Source organism: Globicephala melas, chromosome 19, assembly GCF_963455315.2.
Source record: "Globicephala melas chromosome 19, mGloMel1.2, whole genome shotgun sequence".
Taxonomy (NCBI): Eukaryota; Metazoa; Chordata; class Mammalia; order Artiodactyla; family Delphinidae; genus Globicephala; species Globicephala melas.
Genome location: NC_083332.1, coordinates 17840473 through 17867864, shown reverse-complemented (window position 1 = coordinate 17867864; position 27392 = coordinate 17840473). Strand labels below are relative to the sequence as shown.

General features: G+C 42.6%; 1 protein-coding gene and 1 pseudogene across 3 annotated transcripts in view; one reads left to right on the top strand and one right to left on the bottom strand.

The window, feature by feature from the left end:
• The window catches only part of CEP89 (centrosomal protein 89), a 79349-nt gene that overhangs the window by 19444 nt on the left and 32513 nt on the right, over positions 1 to 27392 (bottom strand). For all 3 annotated transcript variants that reach the window (XR_009560087.1, XM_030874465.2, XM_030874466.2), the window contains exons 10-14: positions 20477 to 20527; positions 20228 to 20311; positions 13639 to 13742; positions 10720 to 10835; positions 8569 to 8749 (exon numbers count right to left, since the gene is read on the bottom strand). Coding sequence is in view for 2 of the 3 variants with exons in the window: in XM_030874465.2 (XP_030730325.1) it covers positions 8569 to 8749; positions 10720 to 10835; positions 13639 to 13742; positions 20228 to 20311; positions 20477 to 20527 (536 nt within the window). In the remaining variant the exon portion in view is untranslated. The remainder of the gene's footprint in view (positions 1 to 8568; positions 8750 to 10719; positions 10836 to 13638; positions 13743 to 20227; positions 20312 to 20476; positions 20528 to 27392) is intronic.
• LOC115862523 (partitioning defective 6 homolog beta pseudogene) lies at positions 15246 to 16364 on the top strand (annotated as a pseudogene).

The window sequence follows — 27392 nt, the reverse complement described above, 5'->3', positions numbered from 1 at the left end:
TCACTGTTCAGAAGAACAAAGATAATAACCACTGCAGATTTTCATTAGACACAATGCAAGACAGAAGGCTATAGAGAACACCTTTAAAACTGAATGGGAAAAAACTCCAAAACCAAAAACCCGTCAACTTGGAATCTTTACCCAGTGAAATTATCAATAAAGTTTAATGATTTTTCCAATAAAAGTACTGTGAATCTTTCTATTTGTGATGCTTTGTAGATAGCTCTTTCCTTCCTCGTTTCTTTCCCTTTTTTTTGGGGGGGGGGTCTTTTTCAAAATCTCATTTTCTACATATTTATTCCTACAAAGAAATACAATCGATTTTTGTAAATTGACTTTGTTTCTACCAATGTTGTAAAAATTCATTATTATTTCTATTTTTATTGAAGCATAGTTGATTTACAATGTTGTGTTAATTACTGCTGTACAGCTAAGTGACTCAGTTATATGCATATACATGCTTTTTCATATTCTTTTCCATTATGGTTTATCACAGAATTGAATATAGTTCCCTGTGCTATGCAGTAGAACCTTGTTGTTTATCCATTCTATATAAACCAGTTTGCATCTGCTAACCCCAAACTTCCAATCCATCCCTCTCCCACCCCCCTCCCCCTTGGCAACCACCAGTCTATTCTCTATGTCCGTGATTCTGTTTGTGTTTCACAGATAAGATAGGTTCATTTGTGTCATATTTTGAATTCTACATATAAGTGATATCATATAGTATTTGCCTTTCTGACTGACTTAGTATGATAATCTCTAGTTGCATCCATGTTGCTGCAAATGGCATTATTTTGTTATCATTTTTATGGCTGAGTAGTATGCCACTGTATATATGTACTACATCTTCCTTATCCATTCATCTGTTGATGGACATTTAGGTTGTTTCCATGTCTTGGCTATTGTGAATAGTGCTGCTATAAACTTAGGGGTCCATGTATCTTTTAGAATTCTAGTTTTGTCTGGATATATGCCCAGGAGTGGGACTGCTAGATCATATGGTAATTCTATTTCTAATTTTCTGAGGAACCTCCATACTGTTTTCCACAGTGGCTGCACTAACTTACATTCCCACCAACACTGTAGGAAGGTTCTCTTTTCTCCACACCCTCTCCAGCATTTGTTGTTTGTAGAGTTTCTAATGATGGCCACTCTGACCAGCATGAGGTGGTACCTCACTGTAGTTCTGATTTGCATTTCTTTAATAATTAGCGATGGTGAGCATCTTCTCATGTGGAAATTAGCCATTTGTGTGTCTTCTTTGGAGAAATGTCTCTTTAGGTCTTATGCCCATTTTTCAATTGGGTTTTGTTGTTGTTGTTGTTACTGAGTTGTATGAGCTGTTTGTATATTTGGGAAATTAAGCCCTTGATGCTTGCATCGTTAGCAAATATTTTCTCCCATTCTGTAGGTTGTCTTTTCATTTTGTTTATGGTTTCCTTTGCTGAGCTAAAGCTTGTAAGTTTGATTAGGTCCCCTTTGTTTACTTTCGTTTTCAGTTCTACTGCCTTGGGAGACTGAGCTTAGAAAACCTCGGTATGATTCACGTCAGAGAATGTTTTGCCTATGTTCTCTTCTAGGAGTTTTACGGTGTCACGTCTTATGTTTAAGTCCTCAAGCCACTTTGAGTTTTATTTTTGTGTATGGTGAGAGGGTGTGTTCTAACTTCACTGATTTACATGTGGCTGTCCAGCTTTCCCAACACCACTTGCTGAAGAGACTGTCTTTTTCCCATTGTATATTCTTGCCTCCTTTGTCAAAGATTAATTGACCATAGGTGTGTGGGTTTATTTCTGGGCTCTCTCTTCTGTTCCATCGATCCACATTTCTATTTTTGTGTCAATAACACGCTGTTCCGATTACCGTAGTGCAAAAGTCTATTATTTCTAATGATTTATTTGTAGATCTGTTTTCTACATATGGAATTCTATCATCTATAAATAATGACACCATTATTTCTTTCTTCCCAAACTTTATAATTTTCTTTTTCTTGCCATGTGCACGTTACCATTTAGTAACCAATGCTGTTTATGCTGTTTAGAAATGGTATCAGAGGGCATCTCTGTACTGTTTCCAGTCTCAATAGGAAAGCTTGCAACATTCCACCACTGAGAGTGACATTTACTGCAGTTTTATTTTTCAGCAGAACCATTAAAGAAGTTCACATCTATTACTAATACTGTTTTTAGAGTTTTTACATCTAGATTCATGAGTGAAAATGAAATGTAATTTTCCTTTCTTATACCATCATTGTTGGGTTTTGGTATCAAGGTTATATTTACCTCATAAAATGAATTAGAGAGCATTAACTCTTTTTCTGCTCTTTAAGAAGTGTTTAGGTGAGACTAGAATTATTTCCTCCTTGAATATTTTTAGAGCTCCTTTGTGAAGGTATCTAGGCCGGTAGTTTTCTTCAAGGGAAGATCTCTGGATTCAATTTCTTTAATGACTAAAGGAATATTCAGGTATTCTTTTTCTTTATAAGTCAGTTTTGACAAGTTATATTTTTCAACGAATGTGACTATTTCATCTAAATTTCCAAATGTATTGGCACGAACTTACTTTTAGGTGCATCTAGTTGATGGATTGAACCTTTTATCTCTATGAATTGATCCTCTTTGTTACGTGGAGTCTTTACCTTAACATTTATCTTGTCAGATGTTAATATAATTTACCACCTTTCTTTTGGTTCGTGTTTGAGTAGTATAACTCTTTCTGTCCTTTTACTTTTGAACTTTCTGTGTCCTTATGTTTGAGATGTATATCTTAATGACAACACAGAGCTGCTGTTGAGAGTTTTGGTAAACGACTCCGTGATACTGCTGCCTTGGCATCCATTTCGTGTGGCCAAGAGGCCTGCGGGGGTCTTGAACAGACACTAGCCCCGCTCTGGAGCACAGGCCCTATAACAGCCAGCAGAGTCACAAATCAATGTACGTTCCTCATATGACTCCCCCAACGACCCTCCTTCCTCACCTCGCAGGGCCTTCCCCTCATGCGCTCTTTAGGTAAGAACCCCCTCTCCCCCTTGAACCTTACCCAAACCCTGCTCTTTTCTGGTTTGAACTGACCAATTGGCCTTAGCCCAGGAAGCCCAAAGCACTCCACCCACGGACCCTAATAAGGGCATGTGCCTCAGGTCCTGCGGCTTCTCTCTGCCTGCACCTGCCTTGACCTCCCACGTGGCCCCGCGAGGAGTGCTGTGCACCTCCTCCAGGACCTGTGAGTGATGAGCTTCTCTATTTCACTTTCCCTACTACTGATACATTTGCTTTTAAATCTAACATTTTATTTTGTGTTTCCTGTTTTCCCACTTGTTCTACCTTTTCTTGACATCATTTGGATTACTTTTTAAAAAAATCATTCTTTCTTTCCCTGTACTAGTTTAGAAGTTAAACACATTCTGTTCCCAGAAATTTCATCATGCGTATTTTCAAACTATAATCAACACCTTTATCCTCTTCTGAATGATAGACTTTAGAACACAAATCCCATTTACCACCCTCACTAATTATATGCTCTTTCTGTTGTACATTTTAATTCTATGTATTTTTAAGTCCCCAAAGATATTATCATTATTGGTTTATAGAATCAATGTTCATTTACATTTATCCACAAATTTACCACTGTATTTTAGTTCCATCTTGCTTCTCAGATGTGCCACCTTGAGTTACTTTCCTCCTCCAGACTTATGCCTTCTATACCCTCCTGGAATTGCCTTTAATACAGGTCTGCTGGTGGTGACACTCAGTTTGGGTTGGAAAATACCCTTATTTGACTTCACTTCTGAAAGGGATTTTTTCTGGTAATAAAATCCTAGGTCATCCAGGCTTTGCTTGTATCCAGCGCTCTGAAGCTACCATCTAAGGGACCACAGCACCCCTGTTAAGAGCCTGCTGCCGCTGAACTCCTCCGAAGGAAACTGTCCCCGTCGGGCCAGCACAAACCATGTATCGTCATCTTCGGTTGGGGAAGACTCTCAGCTATCCTATCTCTAACCACTCCTTTTGATTTAAATATATCCCTATGCTGATTCTTGTCTCCAATCTAGTGGTACCTCAACCTTTGAACACTCTGTGTCATCCCGAACTAGTTTTGCTTCTGACCTATTTCAGTTCACTATTTCACAGTTCAGCTGTATCTAATCTGTAGTTAAGCCCATCCACTGAGTTTGTATTTTTCAGTTCTAAAAATTCTATTTCTTCCTTTTCAAACCCACTATTGTCACGTTTTAGAGTTCCCTAAAGACAATTTGGAGCTTGTCTTTTCTTTCTTTAAGCACACAGCCATCAGCTGTTGTATAGTCTTTGTCTGAGAATTTTGGGTTCTGTGGGTCCTTTTAATCAACGGCTTCAGGGATCTGGAAATGCCCTTCAACTATTAATGCCTCCCTTTCCATTTTCTTTAATCTCTGTGATTCCTGACGATCTGAGGCTGCACCTCTTGGGTGGGTCTTCCGTCTGTTATCTTTTCTCTCCATTCCCAACTGTTTGTTTCCTGATGTTCTAGGTGAATCCACAAATTTCTCTTTCAGCCCTTCAACTGATGTTTTTTGAAAATTCTGGTAATCGTTTTTAATTTTTCTTATTTAGTGATTACACTTTTTTTGCCATGGCATTTTATTCTTTTAAACTCTCCTTGGGAGCGCCCGGATGGCCTAGTGGGTTAGGATTCCGGGCTTTCACTGCCAAGGGCCTGGGTTCAATCCCTGGTTGGGGAGCTGAGCCGCCTGGCACGGCCAAAAAGCTCTCCTCAATCCCCTGTGTAATCTCAGTTTCCCTTGAAGTGAGTTTCTCTGCTCATCTAAGTCCCCTCCATTGCAATTTCCCCCCTACACCCAATGCTCCTTGCTGTTGGTCACATCTAGCCGTCTATTCTTACTTTAGGATGAAGACTGGGTATTTGGTGTGCACTGTAGCAGGGGACTGTTCTGTCCTGGTGCCTCCCTGAGCTGACACATCGCTGACTGATGACCAGGACTCCATCTGTGTAGGTGAGTTATGTGAATAGCTGGCTTCACTTTAGGATACAGGACCCCCCAAAACCAGGATAAGGAAGGCTTGCCTTTCGTAGATACCACTAGTCACTGCAAACCCTTAGCTCTCCCCAAAAGAGTTTGCTAAATTTCTTTAGTGACGTAGGTTGACACCTGGTTTCTCTCCCATCACCCAAGCCGGGTAAGCTCGAGCTTTCTAGGCAATAGTAAAAGCAAACAGCAATCTAAGCTTCAAGTTGTAACCACAGTCTTAGTCTAAGCCAACTGGACAGTTCACTAGGAAAATAAGCTTCTGCCGTTTCCTGCATCACAGTTCCTTCCAGGCGTGGTTGCCAATAAGCAGAACAAGCAAGACAAAGTGGATAAGCCACTCTGGGTTGATTACCTGCACTGCCTTCAACAGGATAGGAGAACGACACATGTGCACCATACCGAGAAGCTCACTGAGCAGAGGTTCAGACCAACCTTTTTCTACATCAATAAAAATCTTTTCTTCATGACCTCACCTTTGCCTGAGGTACAACCCTTTCCTAACTCAGACTCACCCCCATTGTAGGAGCTAGTTCAACAGCCGCTCTGCTGCTAGTTAATAATTCCTCTTTTGTATGTGGCGTTATCTCTATTATGACAGCAGCATGGGAAGGGCTCCCCCTCACCGAGGCAACCAGAGGGCAAGTGCACTGAAGCCCCAGAGGCCCTTCTGTCACCTTTAGCCTAACTCCAAGGTGTCCTTGGCTCCAAGATGTCCTTGGCCCCTGTGTGGAGTAGCCCAGACCGAAACACTCTGGGTTTCCTTCTCCTTATTTTGCCTATTTTTCTACCAGGTCTTGGTACCTACCGCCTACACACACTTCCCCGAATTCACATACTCCGTCTCTGATGAATCCATGCCCCTCTTCCCACGTTAGATTTCCTCTCCAAGAGTGCCAACAGGCTCAACACTCCCCCACCTCCACCCTCCTCATTCCTCTATTCCTTACCCCACCTGTCAACTCGGAGTCCAAAGCCTCTCAGCAAAAAGCTGGCACCAGGGCTTTCCCTCCTGGAGCGTAAGGACCTGACAAGCGGCTTTTCTGACTGTGGTGTAAGTGCCTGACATTAAGCTTTGGATCTGAGGCTTCCATTTCAAAGACATGCTTCTCGAATAAACACACTGCCGGCCACACAACTAGACAAAGAGCCAGGCCATCTTACCCATAAGGTTCCCCTTTTAGAAAGCTCTGGGTGCCCTAGGTACTGACCGCTTCAGTGGCCCCCTTCCTGCACCCAAATTCCTGCTTTCGCCAGTAAAGAGTGAACCCGTGAAACCCTAGGCACTTCACCCTTGACCCCAAAAAGGGCAGAATCTCAGGTCTGTGCTGTCTCTCTCTCTACCCTCGACCTTGTCGTGTGGCCCCAGGTGTACCGTGAACCCTCCAGGACCTGTGAGGAATGAAACTTGTTTCTTCAGCGTTTCCTGATGGTGCTGCTGGGGCGCATCTTACAATCAGAACAAGAACTGTAAGGGCCTGGCCCAGCCAAAACAACACTTGGGTGGGGCTGGGGTGGGAGGGGGTAGCTCGCCAGAAGTAGGATGGCCCAGGTGAGTGCTTCAGGCATTTCTATCAGACAGCATCACTACTGACAGGCTGAGACTAGCAGGAAACACCTCCCAGTCCAGTGCCTTCTGAGCCACTACACTCCTGACCCAGTTTCCACTTAAAAGAGATTTGGTGACCTGTTTGTTCCTTCCATGACCACATCTCCCATTGCCTTCACTCCCATTGCCAATTAGTGGCTTCCTTCAGAAATTTTTTACACCTTTTATACTCACCTCTACGGGGCTATTAGGATATGTGGTTATGACGCATCCATAAAAAAAAAATGAGCCACAGGAGTGAGTATTTGAGGAAAATAAAATCATAAAGATGAATATGACTTCAAAAAAATGTCCTTCCTCTACTGGAACAGAAAAGTAAAGTACAGACCTGGCCCAGACAGCATGCAATAGTATAGTCAAAACACTGGGTTCCTGTACTTCTTATCATCCGCATTTACTGATACACCAAGCTAAGCACTTGTATGCACTAACTCATTTATTCCCCCCACATCAACTACCTTGAGCTGAAAGCCTCACCATTTAAAAAATTATTTCTTCTCTATTACAAAAGTCACATGCATTCATAACAGAACACTTGGAAAGCAGAGAAAACACAAAGAAAATTTACATTACATTACTCGTTATGATAGTTAAGTTTATGCGTCAACTTGGCTAGTCTATGGTGCCCAGTTGTTTGGTCAAATACTCGTTAGATGTTTCTGTGAAGGTATTTTGGATACGTGACTAACATCTCAGTCAGTTGACTTTAAGGGAGATTATCCTTGATAACGTGGGCAGGCCTCATCCCATTAGTTGAAGACCTTATGAGCAAAAACTGAGGTTTCCCAAAGAAGAAAGAATTCTGCCTCAACACTATAACACAGTCTCAGGTTCCAGCCTGAGTCCCCAGCCAGCTGGGCTGCCCTATGGAGCCTGGATTTGCCAGCCCTCACAACTGCACGAGCCGCTACTTAAAATAAATCTCTCTCGTTTTCTCCAGATATATACATACATAACCTATACATATCCTATTGGCTGTTTCTTTGGAGAACACTGACTGCTGATACACCCATAATTTCACCTGCCAAAGATAATTTCTATTACTATTTTTCCATTCTTCCAATCCTTTCTCTATGTACGTATGGAATATAAGTAATTTTATATACATATATGTAATTACACAGACACAGACAGACATACACACACAAGAGTGATGAACTCGTCCCAGTCATCTTCGTTAACACGAGAAGTCCCGCATCCTGGGAAACCGCTCAGTCCCAGGCAAACTGGGATGGCTGGTCAGCTTAATACACACACACACACACACACACACACACACACACACCTTTTTTCTTTTTTTTTTTTGCAGTACGCGGGCCTCTCACTATTGTGGCCTCTCCCGTTGCAAAGCACAGGCTCCGTACACGCAGGCTCCGGATGCGCAGGCTCAGCGGCCATGGCTCACGGGCCCAGCCACTCCGCAGCATGTGGGATCTTCCCGGACCGGGGCTCGAACCTGTGTCCCCTGCATCGGCAGGCGGACTCTCAACCACTGCACCTCCAGGGAAGCCCCCCTTTTTTCTTTTTAAATAAAATTGCAATCATTCTGTACATACTGTTTTGCAACCTAATCTCTTCACTTACAAATATATTGTGGCTATTTTCCAATGTCAAAAATATTCTTCTGTGACATCGTGTTTAATGGCTGCACTGTATTTCATTTTACGGTTCTATCCTTTCATTTCACCTCTAAAAACAAGAGAGGCTGGAACAGTAGGGGAAAAAATCATATACCTACACACAAACTGTAGACCACAGCCCTCAAGGACGGCCTTGTTCTACTTTAATAAAATATTTACCATTCTTAGTCTTGGACTCCTGTGCTGGTGTAGCAAAATGACTCAAAAAAAGAGGGAGCACCCTCTCTCTACCTGCCTATAACAACATGCATGGTGACACATTAATGCTTGAAAAGACACTGAGTCCTTACCTTTTTAATTCATTTACAATTGAAGTGTGCACTTCTATTGCAACTTTGCTGTCCAACTGTAGTTTTAGCTCCTGGCATTCCGTCCGCAAAATTTCCAATTGCTCCTTACTTTTAGTTAGCTCCTTTTCTTGGCTCTGTGTTTTAGCCTCCAGAAGCATTAGCTGTTTAGTCAGTTTAGAAACTGAAACACAAAATAGATGGATAAAGACTTGGTACAGAAGAGCTAACAAAGCATGATTACTGATTACTAATACTAGTGAGAGCTTATAAAAGATGATCTTTGGGCTTCCCTGGTGGCGCAGTGGTTGAGAGTCCGCCTGCCGATGCAGGGGACGCGGGTTCGTGCCCCGGTCCGGGAAGATCCCACGTGCCGCGGAGCGGCTGGCCCCGTGAGCCATGGCCGCTGAGCCTGTGCGTCCGGAGCCTGTGCTCCGCAACGGGAGAGGCCACAGCAGTGAGAGGCCCGCGTACCGCAAAAAAATAAAAAAGAAAAAAAGATGATCTTAAAAAAAATGTGCTGGCGATTTAGAAATTAATACCAAAGCCTTTGTACTTAGCAATTACTGTCCCTATGTTAAGTAGTCACTCAATATACACTTTCTTACTGGGGATCAATATACTGATATTATTGTTAAATATATAATATTTAACAAGACATGATTCCAGTCTTCAAGGAACTGACTTTCTAAAGACTGAAGCCTTAAGTCACACACAGATGTACAAGCGTACATCATGATGTCGTCCCTAAAACTGCAAGATTTTCAAGATTTTAAGGACATCAAGTATGGCCCAACTAAGGGCAGAATTTGTTTTTCTTCCCTTTCTTCATTAACTTTTTATGTTTAGTGTCCTACATCTAAAGTAAATCATAAATATTTTCATCCTAAGTGACATGGAAGTATGTCATATTAAGATACTTCCTGGGCATCTGCTGAAACTAGCACTCAGAAGTATTACAGAGTAGAACTCTAAATCCTTCTGTTCTGGGAAAACATTTAGTTGAACGAAATGAATAGCTGTTTCTGGGAAATGGGAAAATAACATGGGCAGCTGACTGAATCACACAGGCCAAAATAATCATCCTACCTGTTTAGATCTGCTGTGTTTGAGAGTCAGCTCAGTAATTATGAAATTAATTTCCCTGTCGTCTCTGATCTTTGAGGCTCTGTCTCCCCTTCACCCCAAGCAATGGCAGGACAAAGGCAGCTACTCCTGTGCCTGTTCAGTCTATGGGGAGGAAACTCCTGCTGGATTGAGAGCTGCTCTCACTGCGGACCCGGCCTGGCCGGCAGACACAAGCCAAGCACCAGCCCTGCAGCTTCAGCTACAGCAGGGGCTGGTAGCGGACTCTTCCGTGGTGTGGAAAGGGGAGCCTCTGAATAACAGGTGCAGGAGGGGAAACAGAAAGGACTCATGCTGGCTCACAGAAGACAGCTTGTACCTTGGCCTCCTGTCCTACATTGTTCTTCACCAGAAAAGAAAAATCAGTAAAGCCAAAGAAAAAAAAAATACCACTCTCTTTTGTGCTCATAAGTTTTGGTTTTAATCGAAGTGGAATAAATGACTCAGTCTGGCCACTACAAAGTCCACTGTCATACGCTGTGAGGCTCCTGGGATGGGGCGGCAGGGCGGGGGGGGGGGGGGTGGCGGCGGGACACGTGGGGAGAGGAGGCGCTCACAGAAAGGATCTGACGGAGATTTAAGCTACGGCAGCGCCTGCAGCGCTGAAGGAAGGGCGAGAGCACAGAGAAACTGTTTAGAGAGTCAATGGTTCCTACTTATTTGCTCATTCAACAAATTTTGGGGAACGTGTCCTCGTGTTGTTTCAAATATTCATCTCACACGATTTTTCCCAGTTACGTGGCACACTGTTTTCCCCAAAACTCAGTTCTGCTCACTCTAAAGCTGTCATCCACAATTGATTTACAAAAGAGAGTAACTCGACACCGTAGAGTCTAAGAGAAAGCAGTCAGTGCATCACGGGGTGATGGCTGGATATGCTATAACATAAACAGCTGCCCTTCAGTAAAAAACATGTTCTAAAAAACATGACTTCCAGTGTCTTCAAGTGGGGTTGGGGGTGGTACCAGTGTAAAATGACACAATGGCGACGTCACAGCATCACCACCACTCGCGGGAAGGACCGCTCACCTTCCTGGAGACGCTCCTGGTGCGTGTCCTTGGCTTTTGTTTGCTGAATCTCCAACTGCTCTATCAACAACTTGTTTTCCTCTAAAACCAGTTCTGCTTGAGTCTGAAGCTGACGCCTACAATTGATTTACAAAATTAAATACTGACATTCAGGTGCAGAATGATTAGAGACACTCCTGAGTCTAAAAGAAAGCATCAAATGTGTTGTAGGTAATGACATGTTTTAATGCTAAACATGTTATTAACATAGTAAGTCTTGCCATTTCCATTAAATTGAGGGAAAGGACAGAAAGGAAGTGTGAATTACGAACTGCTTTAGTAACTTGTCAAAATGTAAAATTTCAAACATATACAAAAGTAGAAAGAAGAGAATAGAAACTCCCATGTACAAAACGCCCCGCTTGAACCCCCCAGGTTGAATTTCACCTGAGCAAACCGTATCCTGACAGTTGGTGCAAAGTAAATCCCAGCTCAGCTCAACCTCATGATCGCAAAATCCAGTGAGAATGAGCTAAAGGGATCTTAGAAATCATCTAGTTAAATGTTTACCACCCGAGGTACATGGTAAACCAGTAAATTATCTCAATTTTCCACTTTAGACTCAAAAAAGTGAGGTGCAGGAAGGAGGGAGAAAAAATGAAAGGAGTCCAGCTCTAGTGATTACCTCCCTCAACAGAGGCTGTGCACTAGCTCCTTGGCACCTGGAGGCGTCCCTACCAGCTGCCCGGCCTGTGGGGCGAGAAGGCCCCACGCTGTCCCGCAGGGGAGCTCCCCTAGGCGGGCCGTTCCAGCCTCCTCATGCCTGCCTCAAACAGAGCAGCTCCACTCTGGACTTTCTTATCAGATTTCCTCCCTCCCTCCCTTCCTCCTTTTCTTTCTTTTTTAAATGAAAGGGATCTCCCATTCCTAAAAAAAAAAGGTCAAAACCTCAAATTTAGTTTAATTCTCCTTCCCATTTTATAGGTAAAGAAAGGGAGGTCCATTAAGCATGAGGTTACCCAGCTGGTCAGAGGCAGTTAGGGAAAGAAATGTAGAGTTTAGCTGCAGCCCAGAAGTTCATCGAGAAATTATCTGAAACTAAGGAGAAAGACTCTGCTGACGTGTGAAGTCGGCGTGCCCGGGGGTCAGATCGGGACGCAGTGCACCTCACACCTGCGCAGGCACAGGGAGCAGCTGTCTAGGCCGGGCAGGTGAGGGCACGACTGGGACGGGCTTCGGGGTAGCAGGAGATCTGCCTACAGGGTGTGAGGCCCCGGTCCTGCCCCAGCTGGAGGACAGTGAATTCAGAGTAGGGGGAGGCCAGCCGCAGGGCCTCAACAGGTCCTGTGCAGAACTGACAGCTTTCTGCAGCCCAACCCTGTGCCACAGGTCACCAGGCTAGAGCAGGATGCATATTTTGAAGTCTTAGAAACAGGACTGGGGAAGACAGTGGGCATGTGGAGTTCAAAGTGGGGTCTGCCTTTCTTTTCTTTATTTATTTATTTGTTTTTACCGTAATGAGAAGTAAACAGGTTTGACTTACAGCTATACACAAGGTTAGAGAAAGAATCTGAGGGTTTGGGAGAGGAAGCCTGGAAGCAGCCCAGCTGACCTGCTTTCTAGGGCACTATTCAAGGAGGGTTTGAGGGGAGACACACAAGGAACCCTGACAGAAGAAAATCAAATTTCAACAGGGGAAGCCACAGTACAACAGGATCCAGTAGCTGCCCAACCAGTCCCAACTGACACATCAGTGGCCATAAAATCAGTAAAGTAAAATCAGTAAGAATGCTGTTGACTCAATTCCAAATTTCTATATATCACATATGGGAAATATTTAATTTTTTTCAGTGATGTTAAGACATTAAAAAAATATTAACTATAACATACCTACCCAAGGCAAAAAAGATATACCTGAATAGCTTTTGCTTTCTTGATCCTGCTTGGGTATTGCCTTTAGACTTTTGAAGACATTTACTTTCTCAAGTGTACTGAACAGGCATCTGTTGCTGCCGTGCTAGATGAACAGGGTGCCCTTGAGATGCTCCCAAAGGAGAAGAGGGAGACAGGTGTGAACACACATAGGTAGGCCCAGCATGGCAGGTACAAGGACAGGGCGTGTGTTTAGGGCCAAGTCAGAAACTGAGACAAAGGAACAATTCACTCTGCCTTCAGGGAGAGCTACTGACTAGCACCATTTGAGCAGGGCCCTAATGGAGGTACAGGAGGGCAGGAAGGGGTGTTCCGGGGGGAGGGAAGAGCATCAACAATAGGCTGGAAGTGAGGCAGCGTTCAGCTGTCTGGGAGCGGAAGGGGCGGGGCAAGCGGGAGCTGGGAGTGCAGGGCCTCATCCTGGACTGTCTGTCCTAAAGCCCTGGGAGCCATCAGAGGGGTCTAAGAAACGACGCGACTCGACAGGTTCGGGATGGGAAAAGTGCCCCAGAAAAATACAACCTCAGAAGATAAAAATGGAGACAGCAGGGCTTCCCTGGTGGCGCAGTGGTTGAGAGTCCGCCTGCCGATGCAGGGGACACGGGTTCGTGCCCCGGTCCGGGAATACCCCACCCGCTGCGGAGCGGCTGGGCCCGTGAGCCATGGCCGCTGGGCCTGCACGTCCGGAGCCTGTGCTCCGCAATGGGAGAGGCCGCAGCAATGAGAGGCCCGCGTAGCGCAAAAAAAAAAAAAAAAAAAAAATGGAGACAGCAAATATATATATATATATATATATATATAAACCTATTTAGAAGTTTTAAAGTAGCCTTTAAAATACAAGTTTAGAATAATTTACTAGTTTTCACTACACCTTATTAGTTTCTTAGAAACTCTCCATTAAAATGTTTTAGTTAAAATACATATATATTTGACAATTTAATAAAGTTTATTCCTATTATCTTTTCTTTTTCTTAATTAGCAAAATACCAGAAACACAACACCACTTGCCATTCCTCACTGGTGACAAGACTATTCTTATTCAGCTCTTGGTGCAGTTCTTCATTTTCTTTCACCACTTCTTGGACTCTCATCTTAAACGTTCTCATTTCCTCCTGAAACAAAATTTGTGTAAACTGTAACACACACATACATTCATCTCTATATTTCTTAGTTCTAATGCTGTCGCTGTGGCTAAAATCAAATGTTAATAGCTTTTAAGCAAAGTCTCATAGTACCGGCAGCCTTAAACTTGGTACCAGCACCAAGTGCCTGCCCTCGAGGAGCTCACGGTCTAGCGAGAAAACACAAGACACACATACCATGCAGAGAACAAGGGACAAAAGCACCTCAAGTTAGTTCGATTCCTAACTTGATAACATTGTTCTATAACTGCCAAATATTTGAAAAGATAAAAAGGGGAATAAAAAAGTCAGAGATGGGCTTCCCTGCCTTCTCACTGGGCTTCCCAGTGAGAGGCCCGCACAGCGCAAAAAAAAAAAAAAAAAAAAGGCAGAGATGCCTATAAATGCCATAGTTTTTTCTTTGTTTAAAGACTTTGGAGGATAAATTGGAGCTTTTTAGATAAAGATAAGAATTTTTCTTCCTAATTGAAGCCCATTTCGGTAGGGAAGGGCTTAGTGCAGGGGTTGGAGTCTCATAATTTTGCCCCATTACAATCACGAGAAAGCCTCCCTTACTTAAAGCCATCAGTCAGTCCAGCTTCATCACTCATTGGCCCCCACACGAGGACTGTTGCTTGGTCTGTTTTCGACTGCTAACAGTCTGTGTTTGTGGCACTCAACGCTGGGTGGTCTCCATCATGGCTTTTCTCAGCTAGCCCTTGGCCAGCTTCAGTATTGTGTGTTGTCTTCTGGTGAGAATCTTAGGTGTTAATATTTATTCTGGGACGCTTCTAAATATTCTTCTCCCAGCTAGCAGACATTTATACTTATAAAAAGCAACAATGCCAAAGCAACTTCTCTTTCTCTCACCTTTCTGCCCAAACGCACTCCCTAATTGCTAGCAGTGCACTGGCCCTTTTAGAGAACATGGGTGGGGCAAACTACAGCGCACAGGCCAGGGGTCTATTTGGTCAACAGCATTATGGGAACATAGCCACGCCCATTCGTCACACCTGCTCTGCAGCCGCTTTCATGCTACAGTAGCAGAGCTGAGTAGCTGCGAAGAGAGACTCCATGGCCCCCAAAGCCTAAAACTGATACTAAGTAAATGTTTACAGAAAATGTTTCCGGAACCCTATTTTAGAAGGAGCACTAAATAAGTATTTTTATTATTTGGATTGATACTTAACCAATTATACAAGATTAATTCACCCTCTTAAAAATTAAGTGTCCAGGCGGCCGTCGCCGAGGCCCGAAGGGAGGGAGCCGCGTTCCCGCCCGGCGCACAGCCAGTCTCACCCTCGGTCCCACCGCGTGAGGAGCCAGCCAAGCGGAGCTCTGCACGGAGACCCGAGCCGCAGTCGCCCCTCTGCAGGTGCCTGTGAGGAGGCGCCTGGGCCGCAGCCGAGTCCCGAGCCCGCCGGCCGGGCACTCGCTCTCCGCGCTCCGGGGGGCGGCCCGGCTGGAGGAGGCCGTTGCGGGCCAGGCCTCAGGATGAACCGCAGACACCGGCAAGGAGCGGGCAGCGGCTGCCTGGCCCCCACCGTGGCGGTGAAGAGCAAGTTTGGAGCTGAATTTCGTCGGTTTTCACTGGAAATATCAAAACCTGGAAAGTTTAAGGAGTTTTATGGATTACTGCAACATGTTCATAAGATACCCGATGTTGACATTTTAGTAAGCTATGCAGACATCCATGGAGATGTACTGCCTAGAAATAACGATGCTAATTATCACAAAGCTGTTTCAGCGGCCAACCCACTGCTTAGGATTTTTATACAAAAAAAGGAAGAAGCAGACTACAGTGCCTTTGGTACAGGCACACTAATAAAGAAGAAGAATGTTTTAACCAAATTGTTTCGTCCTGACAAACAGAGAAAAAAGCCACACATAGTCATTAGTATGCCCCAGGACTTCAGACCTGTGTCTTCTGTTATAGACGTGGATATTCTCCCAGAAACACATCGTAGGGGCCGTTTTTACAAATATGGCACTGAGAAACACCTAGGATTCTACATCCGGGACGGCTCCAGTGTCAGGGTGACACTCCACGGCTTAGAGAAGGTCCCAAGGATCTTTATATCCAGACTTGTGCCAGGAGGTCTGGCTCAAAGCACAGGACTATTAGCCGTTAATGATGAAGTTTTAGAAGTTAATGGCACAGAAGTTTCCGGGAAGAGTCTAGATCAAGTAGCTGACATGATTGCAAACAGCCACGACCTCACCATCACAGTGAGACCAGCAAACCAGAGGAATAAGATCATTAGGAAGAGTCGGACTTCCGGCAGCTCTGGCTAGTCTACCGACAACAGCCTTCCTGGCTATCCACAGCAGATCGAACCGAGCTTTGAGCCAGAGGATGAAGACAGCGATGAAGATGACATTATTATTGAAGACAATGGTGTGCCACAGCAGAGCCCTAAGGCTCTTCGTAACACCGAGAGCCTGGAATCATTAACACAAATAGAACTCAGTTTTGAATCTGGACAGAACGGTTTTATTCCTTCTAATGAAGTGAGCTTAGCACCCTTAGCAAGTGGCACAAATACAGAATTTGAAACGCGTGTTCCAGATCAAAAACTCTTAGAAGAAGATGGAACAATCATAACACTATGAAACCATCGCGTCTGAATGCTTTCTGAGTGAGGATGCCGTGCAGACTTGTAAATTTGGCTAGTTTAAAGCATATGTACCTCTGAACCAGTGATCTGGGATAGGCATGAAAAAATATATTGCAAGCTTAAAATGTTATTAAAATAGTAGTTTGATAATTAATATAAACTTCAGTGGGTCAGAGGTGAATTTAAGTCTAAAACAAAGGGGCCTTTGCTAATGAAATGATGTGCTTTTGCTATTTTGTCTATAGAGAACTGGATGTTAGAGCACATTCCCAGAACTACACATAAGGACTAGATCATTTCCGTTTGAAGTGGTTGCATATTTAACCTGCTGTGCAGAGCCTGGTTGATTTTTCCTTTAACTGTATATCTTTTAATTCTAACGTGAAGAAGTCTATCTTTCGGTACTTTGGGACCTTGGCTCCTATATTCCCCATGTTGTATTTTGATTTTTTAATATTGCTCCTCTGTTGCTAACTGTAGCGAGTAATTTTTTCAAACTTTTTTTTCCTAATTTCTAAGAAATCAAATCAATTGACTGTTTTTTACGGGTTGCTTCCTAAGTTATAAAGCATTGAAGCTATGTTCCTGAATTAAGAAACTCTAACAGTTGTTCAGGTCCGTGTTTGCCCATCTTGTAGCTTTCATATTTACAGACTCATTCCATTTGGGCATCACTTATGTTGTGAAAGCCAGTTCCATCGACTCTGGTGATATGGGAGACTCTCTCCTGTAACCTCTTCTTTTTTGTTTTTGTTTTTGCGGTACAGGGGCCTCTCACTGTTGTGGCCTCTCCCGTTGCGGAGCACGGGCTCCGGACGCGCAGGCTCGGCGGCCATGGCTCACGGGCCCAGCCGCTCCGCGGCACGTGGGATCTTCCCGGACCGGGGCGCGGGCCCGTGTCCCCTGCATCGGCAGGCGGACTCTCGGCCACTGCGCCACCAGGGAAGCCCCCGTAACCTCTCCTTGTCCTCATTCCAAATCTCATTAGAAATCATTCCTTTTGTTGTTTGTGTGTATATTTTGTTTGTCTGCCTTTTTACTCTTTTAATGTATTTGAGTAGTGTGAATTATTTTCGTTAAAAAAAAAAATGCACCCAAACTAAGAGATTTTTACACACACGACAACCTTGTGCACTTTTTATATGAAAATTTTGGGTTTTCCTTAATGAGATTTCTAGGAACACTGCCTACACTTTATGAAAAGTACGTCATATTCGCCTTTGACAGGTAGAGTGTATCTCGATTAATTTTATGAGGCTATTTATTACTTTCCGATGCATCCACTTAGCAGGGTAAAAGTAAGGCTGCTAACTTTCGTTCCTTGCCTGGTTTCATTGTATGGAGGTGCACAGGCACTACAGTAGCTTGTATATAGAGACTAAGAATAGTATGAACTACATGAGTTCCCTGTGACTTACGGATATTTCTCTCAGAGTTATTTATTGATTAATTTTATGCTAGGGCTAGAATGGATACCTTATAACAACTGTGTGCTATTAAAACAAACAATGAAGAATCAAATGACTCCGTTTTGAAGGATATTTTCTCTATATGGTAAAAGTATATGAAGTAAAGTTGATTAAATGAAGCTCTCTTGACTCAGAGTACTTCAATGTATTTTGTTCACATGTTACCACTAAACATGTTATCACTAAACTGTTAACTGCACAACATTATGTAATACAGTGTACTTTTTGTTGAATTCATTGAAATTCTTCCAGTTATATAACCACTATTTTTTTTTTTTGCTGTACGTGGGCCTCTCACTGCTGTGGCCTCTCCCGTTGCGGAGCACAGGCTCCAGACGCGCAGGCTCAGCGGCCATGGCTCACGGGCCCAGCCGCTCTGCGGCATGTGGGATCTTCCCAGACCGGGGCACGAACCCGCGTCCCCTGCATCGGCAGGCGGACTCTCAACCACTGCGCCACCAGGGAAGCCCCTATAACCACTATTTTTTAATGACATTCCAGGTTTAACATTCTGTTGAGTTCTATAAATTTGAATCTTGAATGGCAAAATGTTAAAAAGTAGAAGGTTACATTTCATTTATAATTATAAGCGGTGCAGGGCTTCAACATTTTAAGTAAAAATACTTTCACATACTAGCTCTCTTTTTTTTTTTTTAACAAAGTTTTAACATCAGAACTTTCGCTTAGGGGAAGAAATACTTCAGAGCTTGACTTTTTGTACAACTTTTAACTGTAAAATACAGATTTGTCTTGTATATATTCATGAAAATGGAAATCAAAGCTGCTAGTGCTTTTTTTTTTTTTTTTTTTTTTTTTTGTGGTGCGCGGGCCTCTCACTGTTGTGGCCTCTCCCGGTGCGGAGCCCGGGCTCCGGACGCGCAGGCTCGGCAGCCGTGGCTCGCGGGCCCAGCTGCTCCGTGGCATGTGGGGTCTTCCTGGACCGGGGAACGAGCCCGTGTCCCCTGCATCGGCAGGCGGACTCTCAGCCACTGCGCCACCAGGGAAGCCCTGCTAGTGATTTTTAATTATCCCACTAAGGGTATATGTCAACGGTCTTTTCAACTGGATCTCTCGTTTAAATTATTGGTGAAAGAATTGATTACTAGACGTATTGTAAAACCAATAGATCTTGGTTATACAATAAAATGTCGATTCATTGGTAGTCTGAATTATTTCAAGTGTACCTTATTAACAAAAATATCAGTGGACTCAGAATAAAATTTTATAGTACTAAATGTCAAGCTAACTGTGAATTTTGTTCTGTATCTCAAGTAAATTTATGATAATGTCCTCATGAGCTATCAACAAAATATATGTACTTTTGTGAACTATGGATTTTCTAATTAAATTTTACATGCAACATGATTTTTACATGAATGCTACTTTGTTTAAACTATCAAATGTCAGTATTTTACTACAATTTTATTATAAAATGTACATTATCACTAAATGAGCTTTGATTTTAAAAATTAAATTAGCTTTAGTTGTATATTATTTTTTACAAATATAGACTTGTATAAAGGCTAAAAAAAAAAAAATTAAGTGTCCAACAGAAAGCCTAGGAGAAAAGGTTCACAACTGCATTACATGGGCCATGACATGGGACAGCAGAACAAGAACAGGATGGGTGACTCTTAACAGACCCTTCCAATCAGGGATCCTAGAAATACCAACTCTTTTCTCTCTGGATCCCTCCAATTCCAGGGATCTCTTTGGTCACTTAAATAAGGAACATAGAGGTTCGCAGCACGGAAAGGCATGGGACGTATCTATAATACCTGCACAGCCTTGGTTTCCTGTATCATTAGAATGAACTCTGCTCCAGGAGCCATTCCCATGAAAAAGAGTGAAGACGGCAGAAACAAACAAAAACCTCACTTCCCCACCACCACCAACAGCTCAGTAATTAGACTTCCTGGGAGTCAGCTCTTCATAGAATTAAGAAGCATCCAAGCCTGCCTGAAACATCCCCGGTCTTCTACCTTCCTTGTCTGCCCAAATGTCCCTTTTACCAGTGCTGTTTGCAGCTGCACAGGACCAGGAAAGTAGCACCTCCCACTGCTGCCTTCTCCGCACCCCAAGATCCCAGCCCACGTGGGGCTGCCTGTCTGGGAAGCCACGGCTTCCAATGCTGCACCCCATCCCTCCAATACTTCTCCCATCAATCCCAACCCACCGCCCTGCTCCGCCCGTCCCTCTCTCCTGCCTTCCCTCTTCCTTCTCCCCGTCCCCACACTGCTACACTCCCTCCTTCCTCCTTTCCTTCTTTTAACAAACACTTGAGTACCTGCTAGATGTTGGCTATACCTATCTTCAAAATGTTGCTTCCAAGTTTGAATCGGTCTTCTTTTTTACAAACCTTGTTCTTCTGAGACTTTCGCCCACCTACCTGAAGGCTGGCATTGAGCTCGTCCTTCTCTTTCATTCTGTCTTCATAGGCCAGCAACAAGGGGGACAGGTACTTTGTATCCACCTGAACATAATGGAATAAAGAAGATTAATATCTTTCTTACATCTAAACACAATCAGCACATCTTTAAAAAGGAAAGAAAATATACTTCATTTGGAATGGTTTGTAACAGCTATTCAATTTATAGCCCAGAAAATATGGGCCTGAAATTAAATAACTTTCACTTACCAGCCAGGGTGGTACAGGGCCCTTTGATGGGAGGCCTTCAATATTTAAACTCTAAAAACAAAACACACGGTGAAGACAAATTAAATTACACTTCCTCTGAAATTTCAAGTCTTAGCTATTCTTAACCTAGACTGGGCATCAGCTATCTAGGAATCTTGTGTGTGTGTGTGTGTGTGTGTGTGTGTGTGTGTGTAAATTGATATATTTGTGTATATATTTATATATATATAATTATCTGAAGTGTTTGAGAGTAATTTTTACACATAATGCTCCTTTTCCTCTAAATACTTCAATGTATATTTCCTAAAAGCAAAAGCATTCATCTATTTGACCACAGTACGATCATAAAAATCAGGAAATCAAGACTGATGCAATACTGTATTCTAATCTATAGACTATGCTGAAATTTTGCCTATTTTCCCACTGATGTCCTTTTCTGGTCAAGAATCCAATCCAGGATTACATGTTGCATTTAGTTGTCAAAACTTTTCAGCATTTTAAAATGTGGAACATATCTAATAATTTTTTATTGGATGCCAATAAAACTTTTTCAGTGTTATGTTGTTGAGTGTCTAGATTTTGTTGTCTTCTTTTAAAGTGTTTTGTTTTCTTTTTCTTTTGTAGGCTCTTAAGTTACGCACAAAAGACGATGCTTTTGAGGCTCATCTTTTTCAGAACCCAAAGGTCTCCGGGTGCTAATTATTTTTAGCTCACAGCTCCCTGAACTTGTTTTCTGCCTGGCCTCACAGAGTTTCATCCTATACATGTGCAGATTAGTGTTCAACAAAGGACTGCGAGGAACCCCATGTGGATTTATGTAGCTCTTGCCATGGCTCCCTCCTCTCTGGTGTTCCTGCCCCACAAATCCCAGTCTCCTCTGCTTCCCCAAATCTGATCTGTCTCTTCAGTTCAGACTGCCACACTCTGCTTGCGTTGCTCCACCCGGCACTGTTATCCGAGAGAGCCTCCAAGCAGAAAGCAATGTGATCATAAGGCTCATCTATTTATCCTCCTTCTCCCCATGAGGACAGTGCTGCCTGCAGTAATTCCATCAGGGCCAGAAGCAATGGCCCTGATGGCATAATTCCTTATCCAACCAAGATTTTCTAACGCGTTTACCATCTCATGATTCATTCAGCAAACACTGAAAGCTCACTAAGCCACTGTGGACGTTACAGCACATGTCACTGTTTACAAGGATTGTATGGTTCCACACAGAGATGGGTCTTCTCACATCGCACAGGGCAGAACGTGCCTTGAGAGTGGAACAAACAGAAGCCTGCAGTGGTTGGAGAGACAGATCACCTCTGGCTGGAGGCATCAGGGGAGACTGTCATGGAGAACGGTGGCCGCAAAGGGCAGAATGGTGTGCACATTTTGGGGGTGGCGGGTGAGGGCAGCAGCCAGTCGCTGGGCCTGCCTGCCCACAACCTTCTGAAAGAGAACTGGCTTGTTCACAGCCCTGCAGAAGGCCCTGGCCTAGGAAGCCTGTTTTGGATCATAGGACCCCAGGAACTTTAATATTTTTGTTAAAAAAAAAAAAAAAAAGTTAACATTATGTTAAGTGAAAGAAGTCAGCCACAAAAGCCCACCTGTTGTATGATTCCAGTTATATAGAACATTCAGAATAGGCAAATCCACAGAAAGTAGTGGTTGCCAGGGCCAACGTGGGTGGTGGGAAAGAAGGGGGCGTGACCGCTAACAGGTGTGAGATTTCTTGTTGTGAGTTTTCCTGTTGTGATGAAAATGTTCTACAATTGATTGTGGTGGCGGTTGCACAGTTCTGTGAATACACTAAAAATCACTGAATTGTATACTTTAAATGGGTGAATTAGACGGTATGTGAATTACATCTCAAAGCTGATATTTAACAAATTTAAACCTAAGTCCTACTTCAGAAAGAAAGAAAGCAGTCCATAAAGCTGCCCTGAACTCCCAGGAGCCACGTGACAACACCGTGCACACCTGGCTTCCCCCGCCACCCCGATCCCAGTAGGAGCCAGTGAGCTGGGCGTCCTGACACCCCCACCACGCCTCCAGCCCCACACAACCCTCACACACACGAGCCTCCAGGGCACAGACCTGAGCTGTTGGGTCCTCTTGTTGTTCCTCACAATTTTTGAGGTTTGCTCAGAACCTCAAAAATAGCGTAGTGGTTTGCTCAGTTAGAGTCTGTCGAATCGAATTCTGCAATCCTGCTTCTAAAGTAAAACCTAGTCTGTCTTCTCTCTTTATATACACATAGACTGTGAAAGGATCTCCACCTCCAAGTTAATTACACACCCATCACCCCACATATTTACCATTTTGTGGGGAGAGAACACAAGTTCTACTCTCTCAGCAAGTTTCAACTATACAGTACAGTATTATCAACTATAGTCACCATGTTATATATTGGATCCTCAGATCTCATTCATCTTATACCTGAAAGTTTGTACCCTTTTACTTGCCTCTCCCCATTTTTCCCACCGCCCCGCCACCCAGCCCATGGCAGTCACCATTCAACTCTGTGTTTCTATGAGTTTGACTTCTTTTTTTTAAGATTCCACATATAAGTGACACCAAGCAGTATTGTCCTTTATCTGGCTTATTTCACTTAGAATAATACCCTCCACGTTCACCCATGTTGCAAGTGACAGAACTGCCTTGTTCTTTAAGGCTGAATAATATTCCACTGTATGTCACATGGTTTTTATATATATGTATATATATATATGTATATGTGTGTGTGTGTGTATATATATATATATATATATAAAAAACATGTGACATATACCACATTTTCTTTATCCATTCATCCTTGGCTATCATAAATAATGCTGCAATGAACATAAGAGTACAGCTATCTCTTCAAGATAGTGATTTCATTTCCTTTAGGTATACACCCAGAAGTGGGATTGCTGAATGGTATGGTAGTTCCGTTTTTAATTACTTGAGGAACCTCCATACTGTTTTTTATAGTGGCTGCACCAACTTACATTCTCACCAATAGTGTACAAGGGTTTTTTCTCTACACCCTCACCAGAATTTCTATCTTTTTCAAAAAAGACACGCTAACAGGCACGAGGTGATATCTCATTGGGGTTATAGGTTGCATTTTCCTGACGATTAGTGACGTTGAGCACCTTTTCATACACCTGTTGGCCATCTGTATGTCTTCTTTGGAAAAATGTCTATTCAGATCCTTGGCCCATTTTCAAATTGGGTTATTTGTTTTTGTGCTATTGAGTTGTATGAGTTCCTTGTACAGTTTGGATATTAACCCTTTATTGGACACGTGGTTTGCCAATATTTTCTCCCATTCCATAGGTTGCCTTTTCATTTTGTTGATAGTTCCCTTTGCAAAAGCTTTTTTAGTTTGATGTAGTCCATTTGTTTATCTTTGCTTTTGTTGTCTTTGTTTCTGGTATCAAATCCAAAAAACCAGGGCTTCCCTGGTGGCGCAGTGGTTAAGAATCCGCCTGCCAATACAGAGTACACGGGTTCGAGCCCTGGTCTGGGAAGATCCCAGATGCCACGGAGCAACTAAGCCCGTGCACCACGACTACTGAGCCTGCGCTTCTAGAGCCCGCGAGCCACAACTACTGAAGCCTTTGTGCCACAGCTACTGAAGCCCGTGCACCTAGAGCCCATGCTCCGCAACAAGAGAAGCCACCGCAATGAGAAGCCCGTGCACTGCAGCAAAGAGTAGCCCCCACTCACCACAACTAGAGAAGGCCCGCACGCAGCAACGAAGACCCAAAGCAGACAAAAATAAATAAACAAATAAATTTTTTAAAAAATCCAAAAAATCAATGCCAAGACCAAGGAGTTTTATGATTCAGGTCTTACATTCAAGTCCTCCATTCATTTTGAGTTGATTTTTGTGTATGGTGTACAACAGGGGTCCAGTTTCATTCTTTTGCAAGTGGATATTCAGTTTTCCCAGCATCATTTACTAAAGAGACTATCCTTTCCCTTTCGGATAACAGTGCCGGGTGGAGTATATGCTTGGCTCCTTTGTTGACTGTATACACATGGGTTTATATCTGGGCTCTCAATTCTGTTCCATTGATCTATGTGTCTGTTTTCATGCCAACAGTACACCGTTTTGATGACTATTTCTTTGTAATACAGCTTGAAATCAGGAGGTGTGGTATCTCCAGCTTTTTCTTTCTTGAGTCTACTTTAAATATTTGAGGCCTTTTGTGGTTCCATATAAATTTTAGGATTGTTTTATCTGTTTCTGTGAAAAATGCCACTGGAATTTTGCTAGCAATCATACTGACTCTGCAGGTCACTTTGGGTAGTACGGACGTTGTAACAATATTCCTTCAATCCACGAGCACAGAATATCTTTCCACTTATTTGCATCATCTTTGATTTCTTTCATCAATGTTTTATAGTTTTTGGTGTACAGACGTTTCACCTCCTTATCGCTTCTTGGCCTTTTTGCTAAGATCAAGTGCACATGTTTCACCTCCTTAGTAAATTTATTCCTAAGTGTCTTATTCTTTTGATGCTACTATAAAGGGGATTGTTTTCTTAATTTCTCTTTCCAATAGTTTTTGGTGTGTAGAAACACAACTGAATTTTGCATATTGATTGTGCATCCTGCAAATTTACTGAATTCATTTATTAGTTTTAACAGTTTTGTGGTGGAGCCTTTAGGGTTTTCTATATATAATTTCACTGTCATCAGCAAACAGAGGCAATTTTACTTCTTCCTTTCCAATTGGAGGCTTTTTATATCTTTCTTGCCTAATTGCTCTGGCTTGGTCTTCTAGTATTCTGTTGAATAAAACTGGTGAGAGTGGACATCATTGTGTTGCCCCTGAAGGTTTCAGCTTTAGATGTAGGCTTGTCATGTATGGCCTATTACTATGTTGCACTATGGTCCTTCTACACCCGGTTTGTTGAGAGTGTTTATCATGACAATATGTTGAATTTTTGTCAAACTTTTCTGCATCTATTGAGATGATCACAGGTTTTACTCTTAATTTTGTTAATATGGTGTCTTATATAGTAAGTCCCCTACATACAAACCTTCAAGTTGCAAACTTTCAAAGATGCAAACATGTGCTCCATCAACATCAGGCATGAGTGAAATTGCAGCTTGCCCTCTGTCTCCTATTGCTGATGGTCCTTCAGCTGTACCAGCTCCCACCTCCTCTCCCTCCTCCAGTCAGTAACTCTTCTTGCCTATTCACTCCATGCCAAGCCCTGTATGCCAGCTGTTGTACTGTGCTACTCTACTGTAATCTTACTATATCGTAAGATTAAAAGTGTTTTATTTTTTGTGTTTTACATATTGTGTGAAAAGTATTATAAACCTAGTATGGTACAGTACTATATAGCCAATTGTGTTAGTTGGGTACCTAGGCTAACTTTGTTGGACTTAGGAACAAATCGGACTTACAAATGTGCTCTCGGAACGGAACACGTTCATATGTAGGGGACTTACTATACTGACTAATTTGCAGATGTTGAACCATCCTTGTATCCCATGAATAAATAGCACTTGATCGTGGTGTTTGATCCTTTCAATATACAGTCATCCCTCTCTGTGGAGAACTGGTCCTAGGACTGGCTGTGGATACCAAAATCTGCAGATGCTCAAGTCCCACAGTTGGCTCTCCAGATCCACAGTTCTACAGCTGCCAATTCAACCAACCGTGGATTCTGTAGTACTGTACGTATTTACTGAAAATAAAATTCACGTATAACGCACCCATACAGTTCAAACCCATGTTGTTTGAGGGTCAACTATACTGTTGAATTCAGTTTGCTAATATTTTGTTGAGGATTTTTGTATCTCTGTTTATCAGGGACATTGGCCTACAATTTTCCTGGAGTGTTCTTGTCTGGCTTTGGCATTAGGGTAATGCTGGTCTCGTAAAATGAGTTTAGCAGTGTCTCTTCCTCTTCAATTCTTTAGAAGAGTTTGAGAAGGGTTGGTATTAATACTTGGTATGATTTCAAACAATCAGCTTAGTTCATTGATCTTTTCTAGTTTTTATTTAATTTACTTCTGCTATGATCCTTGTTATTTCCTTCCTTCTATTAACTTTGGGCTTCATTTGTTCTTTTTCTAGTTACTTGAGGTATAAAGTTAGGTTGTTTACTTGAGATCTTTCTTGTCTCTTAGTGTAGGTGTTTATTACTATGAACTTCCCTCTTGGAATTGCTTTTGCTGTATCCCGTAAGTTTTGTTATGTTGTGTTTCCATTTTCATTTGTCTCAAGATGTTTTCTGATTTCTTCTTTGATCCACTGTTTGATCAGAGTAGCATGTTGTTTAATGTCCACATATTTGTTAATTTTCCAGTTTCCTTCTTTTAATTGATTTCTAGTTTTTCACTATTGTGGTCAGAAAAGATGCTTGATATGACTTCAATCCTTTTAGATTTATTAAGACTTGTGTTGTGGCCTAACATATGATCTATCCTGGAGAATGTTACATGTGTGCTTGGAGAAGGATGTTTATTCTGTTGCTTTTGGATGCAATGTTCTGTATACACATGGTCTGATGTATCATTTAAGGCCAATGTTTCCTTACTGATTATCTGTCTGGATGATCTATCCATTAATAAAAGTGGGGTATTAAAGTCGCCTACTATTATTGTATGACTGTCTGTTTTTCTCTTTAGGTCTGTGAATATTTGCTTTATATTTTTAGGTGTGCCTATGTTGGGTTCACAAATATTTATAAATGTTATATCCTCTTGTTGGAGTGACCTCTTTATCATCTTATAATAACCTTTGTCTCTTATTACAGTCTTTGTCTTAAAGTCTATTTTGTCTAAGTAAAGCCAACCCACCTTTCTTTTGGCTTCCATTTGCATGGAGTACATTTTTCCATCCCTTCACTTTCAGTCTGTTTATGTCTTTATATCTGAAGTGAGTCTCTTGTAAGCAGCACATACATGGGTCTTGCT